This window comes from Drosophila bipectinata, chromosome 2L (genome assembly GCF_030179905.1).
Source record: "Drosophila bipectinata strain 14024-0381.07 chromosome 2L, DbipHiC1v2, whole genome shotgun sequence".
In the NCBI taxonomy this organism is placed as follows: domain Eukaryota; kingdom Metazoa; phylum Arthropoda; class Insecta; order Diptera; family Drosophilidae; genus Drosophila; species Drosophila bipectinata.
In genome coordinates, this window is record NC_091736.1 from 22,530,962 (window position 1) to 22,544,672 (window position 13,711).

The window sequence follows — 13,711 nt, forward strand, 5'->3', positions numbered from 1 at the left end:
AGAATTTTTTCAAACAACTTATTCTCCTCCAAAATTGACTGATCAGCCTTACGCATACAAAATTCAAGCAGCAAATCTTATTTTCTGTCCGTTTTTTTCTGAGAACAACTTATTATCTGGTCCTTTAAGGGTAAAATTTATTCGCCTGGCCCCGATGGAGTACCAGGCTGTGTGCTAAAATACTGCGCCAGGGCTCTGTGCAAACCTCTTCTAAGACTTTTCAACTTATCTTTGGAAACCTTGATTTTTCCCCTTAAGTGGAAGGAATCATTCATAATTCCCCTACATAAAAAAGGGAAAAAGTCCGAGGCTGCCAACTACAGAGGCATCTCTAAGCTGTCGGCAATTCCAAAGTTATTTGAAAAATTAAATACCCCTCATTTGCAACACCTTTGCTCTTCGATTATCACTCCTTGTCAGCATGGCTTTATTAAGCATCGCTCCACCACCACAAACTTATTGGAGTTGACATCATTTGTCATAGATGGCTTTTGTAAGGGATATCAAACCGATTTAATTTACACAGACTTCAGCAAAGCATTTGATTCAGTTGATTCACTCTTGTTGAGTAAACTGAATATGCTGGGGTTTCCTATAGACCTCTTAACGTGGATCTTCAGCTACCTAGATGGAAGGAGACAAAGAGTGTTATTTAAAACAAGAAAGGAAAGCTAACTTCGGGCGGAGCCGAAGTTTATATACCCTTGCAGTTAAAACCGGATATATATCGCAAACATCGGATATAGTTGGCCGATCCTTATCTGGATAGGAATATATAATCCAATTTATTACATTACAAAATCTAAAAAAAGTCCCAAACTTCTATCTTCAAAAATACCAAAGTTGATATTTCTACCAAATACCATTTCCGATCGTTCAGTTATATGGCAGCTATGAGATATAGACGGCCGATCCTAATGAAATTTGGTAGGTTGGATAAACTGACCAAAAATAGAATCTGTATTAAATTCCAGCTTTCTATCTTCAAAAACACGAAAGTTGGGTCATTTCCGATCGTTCAGTTATATGGCAGCTATAGGATGTAGTCGGCCGATGCTTATGAAATTTGGCATGACGTAATGTTTTGCCAAAAATAGCTCTCATGTCAAATTTGAACTCTCTAACTCTAAAAACACAAAAGTTATACCATTTCCGATCAATCAGTTATATGGCAGCTATAGGATATAGTCGGCCGATCCGGGCCGTTCCGACTTATATACTGCGTGCAAAAGAAAGAAGGGTGTGTGCAAAGTTTCAAGACGATAGCTTAAAAACTGAGAGACTAGTTCGCGTAGAAACAGACAGACGGACAGACAGACGGACAGACGGACAGACGGACAGACGGACATGCTCATATCAACTCAGGAGGTGATCCTGATCAAGAATATATATACTTTATAGGGTCGGAGATGTCTCCTTCTCTGCGTTGCACACTTTTGACCAAAATTATAATACCCTCTGCAAGGGTATAAACATACAGTCCCGTCTGGTCCGTGCTACATTCGGCGTCCCTCAAGGAAGTCATCTTGGCCCGTTATTATTTACGCTTTTTATAAACGACTTGCCCCCTGCTTTAACCAACTCTCTAGTTCTTATGTATGCAGATGATGTAAAGCTTTGTCTTCAGTACAAATCCATCTCTGCCCAATGCAATCTACAGTCCGACGTTGATAACTTTCAAAAATGGTGTTTTTGTCTTTTATCGTAATACTAGCAGTACCCTGCCACGTTTCGCTGTGGCATATTATGGTTTCACGCATAAGAAATAAGTCAAACAAAAAAGAATAATTTTCGTGCACTACCTATGTATGAGGATGGCAAAATCGTGAGCTTTCCAACGATGGTTGTATTACGGTCATTCATCACAGCAAATGGATATATTCCTCGAACCGAAGTTTCGTTTGATTCAATCGGAGGAACAGCAAACGTTCTGTTTCAATTTTTGCATACATATCGACAATTTACTGATGAAACAACAGACGACATTTCAATATATGATTGTCATGGGTCCTCCGAACCATTAATCGGTATGAGTAAAAGTTCATCGCGCTGCACTTTTTATTCGTTTCTACACCATTGACTGGATCTACCATCCTCACAATGAAATGATATCAATCGGCACCATCCCAGAAGATGAGTGGATACTGCAAAGCATCGTAACAACGGTGAGTTTCTGCGACGTTTACCAATCGATCGTTTCGTCGATGGAGAACAAATTCTATAGGTTCGAACTGATCCCCGCCTATGACAATTGCCACTTCGTCTATAGTTGGAGCATTGTATCTCCTGATATGTTCTCCAGCAGGCGTTTTGTCTGCATGAATGACAATTTTATGGGTATCCGAAGGCATCATATCGATTGCTGTTTTGAACAAACGCACCAAATGGTTCCGTTCGTTAAAAAGCTTCTGTAGCTGCGAAATAATGGGCTTCTTCAGCGAGGTATTGATTCCATAACGTGCATCGACTTCAGCTCCATCATCACCAATGAAGTACATTTGAAGAAATTTGTGTTTGCTGTCTGAGAACGGAAGCAGGGAACCGGCTTTGTGATAGATTTGTCCTTTGATTTTAAAAGTTGGCATGAATTGCGCAGTTATAATTTCCGCACCAAATGACGTCATTTGGAAGCAAGAGTTGTATTTCCTAATGTTCGACAGGAAATGCTTCGATTCAGCAGTAGATCCAGCTAATAGAGAGTGCAGAGGCTCTGGTGGTGCTTCAAGTTGAGGCAATTTCACTTTCCCGGAAGCGCAACACAATTCTTTTGGTTCGATGTTGAATTTGAGAGCCTGACAGTGTGTGCAGACCTGATTCATCCGGCCAATAACGACATTGCGATTCGAGCTGTAATCAAAAGTTGGATTATATCGGAATGCAAGACGATTGTATTGCAGGTTTCGATCTGTTGCAAGCTGTAAAACCGCTTCAGCTACCCTTGCCCTGTCGCGTTCATTATTTTGAGACCGAATCAAATCGATTGCTGCAGAACGCGACTGCCTAACTCTCAATCTTGTTCGCTCAAGCCTAGCTGCTCGCGTTTCTGCTGTCTCCGCGTTGTGCATGGCCGCATGGCTCTCAACCGCTCAGTCTCTCGAATGGAGGCCCGCTCTTCGTCAGTCTTAATCGAAATGTTACATCTTTTTGCTTTTGTATTGCGAGTAAGGCGACCAAAATTCGACTTCTTGAGTGGCATGACTTCGTTTCTAATGACTTCGTTTCGGACATTTTGACATTTTCATTTGACATTTTCTTCTTAGCTGTCTGCCTAAATAGAAAAGTAAGAGCACAGGGAAACGCGAAAAAAACTGATATATTCGCAAACGCAGATAAGCTATCAACATCAAAAGTAGACATAAACCGAGCTGGAACCTCAACGCATGTTGGGTGAAAATTTGGGCTTAAACGGTTCAGAACTTTTCAAGTCTATAAATTACGTAGATACGAACAGAGCATTTTTATATATATAGATGTCTTTTTATAGTTCTTGCCCTCTGCAAGCTACGTAATCTATCAATGGGATGGCATTAAAGAAATTAACTCAGGTTAATGATCTCGGCGTCCTATTAGACATTAAACTTAAATTTTCCGACCATATTTCCTTAATGGTTAATAAGTCTAAAGGAGTCCTTGGTTTTATTAAAAGGTGGTCAAAAGAATTTAATGACCCATACATAACCAAAACATTATTTATTTCTTTGGTCCGTCCGATACTGGAGTACGGTTCATGTGTCTGGAGTCCCCAATATGGAGTACATAAGGACCGCATAGAATCCGTACAAAAGAATTTTTTAATATTCGCACTTAGAGGTCTATACTGGGATGCAAATCTTCAGCTTCCATCCTACAGTAGCACACTTTTACTTATAAACTTACCTAGCTTAACAAACCGTAGGACAATGCTCGGTGTAGTCTTTCTGCATAACCTTATTAATAGCCAGCATTTACTAAGACGCTTAAAATGTAACATTCCTAATAGAAGGACTCGAAACTTTAGTCCTCTGTTCCTTAGCCATTGTAATTCGACATATGCACTGCATGACCCTTTTAGGGTATTATATTCGAACTACAATAGTCTCTACTCTACAACATCTTTTCCTGTCCCTCAAATTTAAAATATAGAATTTTAAATTTCCTTACTAACTCCTCCTAGCTTAATAAATTACAAATAGCTTAATATATACTAACAAATCGTTTCACGAGCGCCCCTCGGACGTCTGGGCCTCTAGGCTTTATGATGATTACAGGAGCTTAAATTAAATTTTTCATCAATTTTCTAACCACCAAACGTGTACAGTTGCACAGTTTTTGTTGGTTTATGTATCGAATTATGATTAACTCGGAGCCAACCCTGAGGCGTAAATTGTGCGGTGATAAGCCAGGCACATCAAAAGAGTTTAAAAATTCAATTGGATCAAATTCATTTGGGACGCAGTCAATAGATTTAAATGAATGCATTGTTTCAATGATCTTATTTTAAATTATGTAATTCAGGTTATCTATTCCGGTTTCTTCACATAGCGCCATAGATTTGACGCACGAGTTTATTTCGTTTATTTTAGTTTATTTCGTCGGCAGCCGTAGATCTTGGAGTTACTGGCAGTATTTGACGGAAATCGCCAGACAGCAAAATCAGTGCTCCTCCAAAACATCTCGAGTCATTGCGTAAATCTTTTTATGTTTGGTTTAGTGCTTCTAATGCCCGTTTACGCGCCATTGTGCTTTCGTCCCAGATGATGATTTTCGATGCCGCTAAAACTTTGGCCATGGCTGAGTGTTTTGCAATATTACACGATGGTTTTTTAATAGAGTCAATATTTAACGGTAATTTTAATTCTGAATGAGCCTTCTAACAATGTGTCTACTATTCCAGAAAAAGCAACTGCAACCGCTGTTTGATCTTCCCCTTGCCAGTCTTGAGGAATGTCTTGCCAGTACCACCAGGGGCATCTAGGAAACCACCATTTTCATCATCGATTGCCTTCATTGAAGTATCATGAACTTCCTTTTATTGGTAATTCAACAGGGGTTCAACTACTAAATTTAATGCTTGGTGATCAATGATCATATTGACGTTCCCGTTCAATTAAATGCGTCATTCATTTCACGATATGGCGCTGGCCATAATTCCTTACCTGATTAATAAATTACCGCATATGAGGTACACATATCTTCAGTCAAAAGTAAAGCACGATTATGTATCTCCTCATTTATCTCAATATCGTGATTTCTATTTTCCTTGTATTTGTGCCACAGGTTACATAGGTTTGATGCAAAACATGTCGATATTATGATAACGTATATGCGTATCTGACTTCTAATAAGTTCAATTCTTTACATGCATCACGATATGTTGGGAATACCATTGATAGTTCGTAGTGTGTCAAATGACGTTGGCCCACGCACATGTACCAGCAGCAACCGCAAATAAAAAAATTTTTTGGATGAACTGTACACATACGACCAAGAGCTTCTGTAGCTCATCTGGATACTCAGGAACCGCATCGCCTTACTTCCGTCTTTAAAAATTTTTCGATGAAGTATTCCAAGTATAATAACGTGGCATCTTCTTGTATTTTGCCACAAAGCACTGAATTCAATGGCTCATGTGGCGGAGTCAACAACGGCAATTTCACTTTACCATTAAGGCATCATAATGCAGACGTTTCTCCGGAGAACTTAAATGCACCACAATACTCACAAACAACGTCCATTTGCCTAATGCAAACGCTAGTATGCAAGCTTTAATCCTTGCTCCAATCGTTCGATTCAAATCCGCACTAGATATATATCTTGTTCTCGGTAGCAAATTATATATTTGTTGATCTCTTTTGTTCGCTTCTTGTGTGGCACGAAGTCGCCTTTGTCGGAAAAGGTTCGATCGTCTTGCTCGCGACATTGCTGACTGTAGATAAATGTATAAATACCTTAATGTATTAAAGATACGTTACGCTCTTAGCCTACTTACTTTAATTCCTTACTATAAGTGCAGCCACTTCGGTGGAGTATAATTCGCGGGGTCGAACGGGATAAAAAGTATCCTATTTCCGTATCCTGGTTCTAAGCTACCTCCCTACCAATTTTACTCAAATCTGTTCTGCCGTTCTTGATTTATGAGTGGTCTACAATTTTAGTCAAAAACGTGCAACGCAGTGAAGGAGACCTCTCATACCCTATAAAGTATATATATTCTAGATCAGTATCACCTCCTGAGTTGATTTGAGCATGTCCGTCTGTCTATGTTTTAAAGTTTATACTTCATAGAAACTTTTATAGATATATACTTTATAGAAACTTTTGAGAAACTAGTCTCTAGAAACTTTCCTGTTTTTTAAGATAAAAACTTAGAACTTCGTACAGATTCTGTTTTTGGTCAGTTGATCCGACCTACCAAATTTCATAACGATTATGAAATTCTATATCTATATAAAACTTTACCACATGGCCATATGGCCGTCAGTTATATGGCCGTAAGGCCGTCAGTTATGACCGACTATATCTTATAGATGCCATATAACTGAAAGATCCGAAATGGTTTTTGGTGTTTAGTAAAATACCAACTTTGTGTTTTTTTTAAGGTACAAGTTTGAGCCTTTTTTTAATTTTTGTATTATAATAATTGGTTATTTTATCATATTCTCAAAATGATCGGCCAATTATAACAGATTTTTGCGATAAATGTATATCTGGTTTTAACTGCAAGGGTATATCAACTTCGGCTCCGCCCGAAGTTAGCTTTCCTTTCTTGTTCTCTTGTTAACGTCTCCAATAGTAACTTTAAGATTTGGTAAAGGTACAAAAATCTACACTAAGAAAAAATTGTAATACTTAAAAAATGCTGGAACAAATATCTGTGAGTGGTTCAATAAAATTTATATCAGACATTTTTCCTTTCAATTTTTATGAAAAAAAATATATGAAAAATAAATGTTACTATTCATTTGCGCTACAAATATAATTGCCTAGAATAATTTTTTAAATTAATTTTCTCTCTTCAAAATCTGTGTAACAAGTTTAATTTTGACCAATGATACAATCATTTAGACTTAAATGCGACCAATTAAACTATGTAGTTTGTTTTAAATACTTTCTGTATTTACTTTTGCATTTGTTGTAAAAATATATTATTACGTGTAGTGTGTTTTATTGTAACAAATTATTATATTAGCTTTGACCACACATCCGGCCAAGGTACCAATAACGAATGTTTAATTGAATTAGTAAGAAATTGCCAAAAAAATGATGCATTTTTTGATTGATTCCAGCAGTCATTTAAACGAACGCGTTGATCAGTTAACCAGTTGTTTGGATTTTGATAATTACTTCTTTGCGAATAATTAGGCTCAAATTGCGCCAAGGGTCGGATGGACTGCATCTCATTCAGTCTTATCTCAGTAACGTAATTTTCTTCTATATTTAGCAAATCAACTTCAATATTTAAATAAGTGCAGCTTTTGCTTAAAGGTGATTCGGAAATTTCTTCTGTATCTACAAAAGCAGATTGAGTTGCATTAAGTTCGGATGACGATGCTGTTTTTATTGAAGAATCAATGTTTAAAGCCACACTCTTGCTATGCCACAATGTCCCAGGCACATGGCTAGCTATAAAGAAAGCACCAGCTAAAGTTATTACGCTGGCAGCATAGCTTAATGTCAAAACTCCAATGCTGTTTAGTAAAAATTTTGTCAATGTAAAGCAAGGTAATAGTCGAACAAGCTCGCTGTATGTTAACCATCCTCTTCGCAATCCTTCACGTTCGGCCAATGCACGTTCAATTCTACATAGTTTTTTAAAGAATTCTTCTTTGCATATATATATGTTCCAGTCCTAAAATATTTTTGATTAACAGACAAGTTAAAGAAATAAATAATACGCTTACGATAGAGGAAAGAAATTCGAGTTCCATTTCTTTAAGCCTCTCCTCCGTCATGCTGCCAGCTTTCGCCCAGTCTTCTAAAAAAAAACGCTCATCGTGGCCAATATAAAACTTGGTTGAAATCATCTGAAAGAACACATTATCGTACCTTGATATATTTAAATCACACGAAAATACTTATTTTAATAATATACCACCAAACCACCTACATACTGACATCTTTTTTCTGCTATCAAGTTTGTAATTTTATTTTCAATTGTGATATCACTGAGGTCATGTTTAAGCATGTTTAATTTTTAGGTTACCAAATTAAAGTTGTGTTTTCTATTAGATTTAAAAATGACACCTGAATAAAGAATTTAATTACTTTGATCTGGCTTATCAAATATATAAGATTCTCATGCCCAGTGTGAGTCATTATATTCCTCCGAAATGACTCGATCGATTTTAGTGAAATTTTGTGTACATATACATATATCCGTTAGGGCTGAGGATCGGACAACGTATATTTTTCATACCCTAAATGTTAAGAGGGGGATTAAAAAAATAATTTAATTATACTCCTCCAAAATAGCTGCACTTTTAGTAAAAAATAACAGTAAGTAAGTAGAGCGTAACTTATCGTACATATGTATATGTGTGCCATATGCCCCTGGAATAGGGCCTCGCAAAAAACTGAGTGCCAGGAGATTGGGGCCAGTCAACGAACGGTCAAATCTAAAGCCGAGCAAGATAGAAAAGCATGAAGATCAGGCGAACAAATCAAAGAAGATGTTGAAATTGCGCGATGAGCATGGCGCAGTTACGTGAATCACAATCGCATAAGGCACGAGATGCACGTAACCAACAAAGACAACTATAAAGGAAGAGAAGCGCTCAGATTCATAGTTAGAAGAAGAAGAATTGACCAACAACGCCAACAAGTTCATCGAGCATTTACATCAGGCCCATTTTTTCGACTAGCATTCCAGTACGAACCTGATGTACTGCTCATATATTCTGCTCAATATTCTGCTCATTCTAAAGTAATTATTGGTATTTGGAAAAAGGTAATTTCCTAACTATAGGATATAGTCGGCCGATCCGGGCAGTTCCGACTTATATACTGCGTGCAAAGGAAAGAAGGGTGTGTGCAAAGTTTTAAGACGATAACTTTAAAACTGAGAGACTAGTTTGCGTAGAAACAGACAGACGGACATGCTCATATCAACTCAGGAGGTGATCTTGATCAAGAATATATATACTTTATAGGGTCTGAGATGTCTACTTCATTGCGTTGCACCCTTTTAGCAAAATTATAATACCCTCTGCAAGGGTATAACAAAAAAGAAAAGCTAACTTCGGGCGCAGCCGAAGTTGCTATACCCTTGCAGTTAAAACCCGATATATATCTTAAAAATCGGATATAGTTGGGCGCTCCTTCTGAGAATATCATAATATAATCAATTCATTACGATACAAAATTTAAAAAAAAAAGTCCCAAACTTCTACTTCAAAAATTCTAATGTTGGTATTTTGGTAAAATGTTGGTAAAACCCATTTCCGATCGTTCAGTTATTTGGCAGCTATAAGATATAGTCGGCCGATCGTTATGAAATTCGGTAGGTGGGATAAATCAAAATAGAAACTTTACGAAGTTTCAACTTTCTGTCTTCAAAAACGTGACCACAAAACAAAACAAAATTTGGGTCATTTCCGATTATTCAGTTATATGGCAGCCATAGGATATACTCGGCCGATCCCGGCCTTAAAATATATATACTTTATAGCAGTCATGCCCAGCCCATTGCTCTTGCCGCTCGCATTGTTTTTGTTTCTGCTCCTAAGCATAGGCAAAGCAATCGCGGTATACATGCACGGCTCACTCCATAAGCAAAGCTGACTACACTAACAATTTTGCGAATTCTCTTCATTCTTCGCGTCTTCGTTGATTTCGTCAACAACACTTTCATAGGCTTCGCCGTTATCACGCTTGCCCGAATGTAAATTGTTGTTGGATCGTCAAAAAATTTACATAGCGAAAAACCAGTCGTATTTCGCGTCGCAGACAAGATGTTTGCCATTGAAGAAACAAATTTTTTTTCTTCTGAAAATTGCTTTTGTGAGCCCTGGTGTATTGTTTGCTTTAACGTGTTAATAAATAAAATAAAGTTTAATTTTCAAAGGCATTTCACAACATATTATGGTGACATAGCTTCATTATCAGCTGAACAGATAGCAATTAAATACAAAGAATTACTTTCCGTTTTTTTTTTTGTTTCTGACGCTCTGATAAAGCGTATTGAAAAAAATTCTAATGAAATAAATGAGCAATTTTCTCAAACACAATTTAGTAAGAAAAACTCTCCATCAGTCAGAGCTTCATATGTAGCAAGTTTACACATAGCTCAACATTTAAAACCATTTTCTGATGGGAATTTTATAAAAAAAAAGTGAGTCAGGAAATGTTGACCTGCTTTGGAGAGAGTGGGAAAAATTTGGCCAACTCCATTGGAACAGTTCCTTTATAGCGAAACGCTGTGATAAGAAGAAAAGAGGATCTCAGCAGTTACTTGGATACACTTTTATGTGAAAAACTTAAGTATTGTTCATTCTTTTCACTTGCATTAGATGAGTCTTGTGATGTTACAGATATAAGTCAGCTATTACTAGCAATTCGGATGGTTGACTATGACTTCAATATACATGAAGATGTTCTTGCACTGATACCACTTCTAAAAACTACAAAAGGCATAGATGTATTCAACGGAATAAATGCAAGGATTGACCTCAAAGCCGCGTCTAAAAAACTAGCGTCCGTTTGCACAGATGGGGCACCTGCCATGCTTGGACGAAAAGATGGCTTTATTGGACAATTTATGAAAAATGGAATTGAGGTACCCACGTTTCACTGTGCAATTCACCAAGTCACATTGTGCGCTAAATGGACAAATACAGTGCACACAATGAATGTGGTCGTCAAAATCGTTAATCGAATTCGAGGTGGCCACAACTCATTGACACATCGGAAGTTCAAAAAATTCCTTGATGAATGCGAGGCTGAGAACCTCCTGATGGGGACCTCCTGATGCATACTGAAGTTAGGTGGCTAAGTAGAGGTAAATGCCTAAAGCGATTTTTTGAATTACGAAAGGAAGTTGTCGACTTTATGGAATTTGAATTAAAAAATCATGATATTTTACATGAAATTAAGACAAAAGAATTTAACATTAATTTAGCTTTTTTGACAGATCTCACAACACACCTAAATTGCCTCAATATTTACTAGCAGGGCCGAAATAAATCTGTTTTTGATTTAGTTTGCTTAATCGAAGGTTTTTAAAAAAAAAATTGATATATTCATATTCAACTTAAATTTAAAAAGAATGTATCATTTTCCGTGCTTAAAAGAATTATTCGATGAATTTCAAGTTTCTCTTTTTGATTTTACGCCATTCATAACACATTTCCATAATTTGAAACAAAATTTCGAAAATAGATTTAAGGATTTTGAATGCGTTTCGCGACTGATGGCTCTTCTTTAAACTCCTATGACATGCAACATATATGAACAATCACCTGAATTTCAAATGGAGCTTTGTGATTTGCAATGTGACATTGAATTAAAACCCTCAACTTTAAAAGGACTTGACTTCTGGAAAAATCTAAATGTAAATGGACTTCACAAAGAAATATTACGTACTTATTCCATGTTTGGAAGTATGTATATTTGCGAAAGTGGGTTTTCTATTTTAAAACAAATAAAACAGCATAGGTCAAGGCTGACAAATAACCATCTGGAGGCGTTACTTAAGTTATCTTTAACAAAAATTGAAATTAATATTGACAAATTATTATGTAGTCAATAAGAAAAGTATATAATAAAAATATAATATAATATAAGTATATAATATGTATAATCTCCTTCAGTGCGTTGCACACTTTTGACCAACATTTTAATACCCCCTGCAAGGGTACAACAGGGATCATTATAAATTATTATAGCTAAATTTTTTCTAAATTGAAAATTGAAAATTATTTATAGGTAAAATTACTATTTTCAGAAACTATTCTAACGGAAATGTATTGTATACATATATTAACATCGGTAAATTTTGTTTTCTTTTGGATTGAATAAGCATATTCATTCAGAAGCTAATTAGTTCTTAACAAGAATTTTATTCTTGTTAGAATAAAGACCCCAAGAATGCCAAGTACGTCACTCAACAGGTTACTTGTGTTGTGACGCACACTTACCAGTGAAACAACAAACAGTTCTTGAGGGGTGATTCTACAGCAGTATCCCGGGTCTATGACATTCAAACGGTCCAAATATATTAATGCCATAATTAAGGAGCAAGGCGTGGCGTGAATTTTTCCCGCGGCCACGCAGGTGAGGCGATGCAGCGAATGTCCACGATGGGGCTCTGAAAAAATCTCAGCCGCATATTCTGCCAAAGGGAGTGAGACTTCCATTTCAGAATCCACTGTATCAGCACCATAATAAAGGGTTTTGCGAATTTGGTTTATGAAATCCCCGTGCTGCATCACCTGAGAAAGAAACTGATAAATGGCTCAACAATTTTTGTTTAAATCAGCTACCTTGTTTGGCGGAAAAAATTTTCTACGTCCCATATTCTATAACGTGCAAACAAAACAAAGTTACACACGATTTTTAGGGTTGCTAATAGCAAAATATATCGATATACATATGTATGTACAACGGACACACATACTTTTTAATGTCATATTTATATTGTGATATGGATTTTTACATATTATACAGAATACCGATTTTTAGAGAATGTACATTTTAAAACAATAATAAATATAACAATTACAAACTTAACAAGTATAAACGTTTATTCTTTCCAGTGTGAACGAACATTTTTAAGATACGCATGATATTTCAAGATATTTTCAAGATACGTCCCTTACAAAGTTAATTTGAACTTAAATTTAAAAATTGACAATTTTGGAAACAACTGATTTAAATATGGAGGTTTACTATCATTACAAAAGTCTATTGTGGTTTTTTGCATGATACAAAAAATAATTGAATGATTATAATTGTAAAAGGTTGTTTATGTGAGGGCCGTTGGGCCGCCGCTCAGCTGAACGGGTAGAGCGCATCCGCGCTGAAGAGCGCACCCGCGCTGAAGAGCTCATCCGCTCGCCCCTTTATGCACTCTCGCTCTCTCGTCGGCCGTCATCGATCGTCCGTTTTATTGTACTAGTTAGGTTAATCCTCTGTAATCAGCCCAATAAAGCTGACCGCTTTATTTTTAAATCCACGAAAATAATAATAATAATAATTCTGGGATCTTTTGCGGCAGCAACGCCCCCCTACATAAAATGGTTTTTTGAACACATTTGAGAGTAAAAATATTTTTTTAAAGTAATTTGTTTCCAATTTTCCTTCAAATCTAAAACTGTGGCCAAGAAGTAGAAATAAAGACTAAATAGCACTTCCGAATCATGTCCAAATATGTAGACAATGTACAAGTACCAGTGTACAAGTGTACAAGTACTAATACTAGTACCAGCTGAAAATCAGCAAGGGCCTACAATTAGTAAAAATGGGAATCGAACCCGATGTTACGATGTTGGGTTGGTATGAATTCATCACAGTGAATTGAATTCATGTCCTTTCATCACAGTGAATTGACATCATCGCAAGTGCACTTAGTCTGTCGTGCCCCATCACACTACGAGGTAGAGTTTTTATCCTCTTCATTGTTGAAAACGTTCTTTCGACGCTAGCCGTTGTGACTGGAAGAGTAGCCATGACCTTGAGAAGAAGATTGTTCCATCACAACACTCCAACAGTCTCAAAATTTCGGTTGATGAAATTT

The 13,711-nt window shown here is 36.7% G+C and overlaps 1 protein-coding gene across 2 annotated transcripts; it reads right to left on the bottom strand.

Moving 5' to 3' along the window:
- Positions 1 to 588: 588 nt before the first annotated feature.
- On the bottom strand, positions 589 to 12,616 carry LOC108127061 (protein CNPPD1). Of its 2 annotated transcripts, XM_017243880.3 has the most exons (4): positions 12,459 to 12,616; positions 12,114 to 12,407; positions 7,881 to 8,003; positions 7,074 to 7,828 (listed from the first exon to the last, which is right to left on the bottom strand). In XM_017243880.3, exons 1-4 carry the CDS (start codon positions 12,489 to 12,491, stop codon positions 7,160 to 7,162), a joined length of 1,119 nt encoding a protein of 372 aa, XP_017099369.2. In that variant the 5' UTR covers positions 12,492 to 12,616; the 3' UTR covers positions 7,074 to 7,159. The 2 variants fall into 2 exon arrangements, with proteins under 2 accessions (XP_070133327.1, XP_017099369.2); XM_070277226.1 differs by lacking the exons at positions 7,074 to 7,828; positions 7,881 to 8,003 and adding an exon at positions 589 to 624.
- Between the last annotated feature and the right edge of the window lie 1,095 nt (positions 12,617 to 13,711).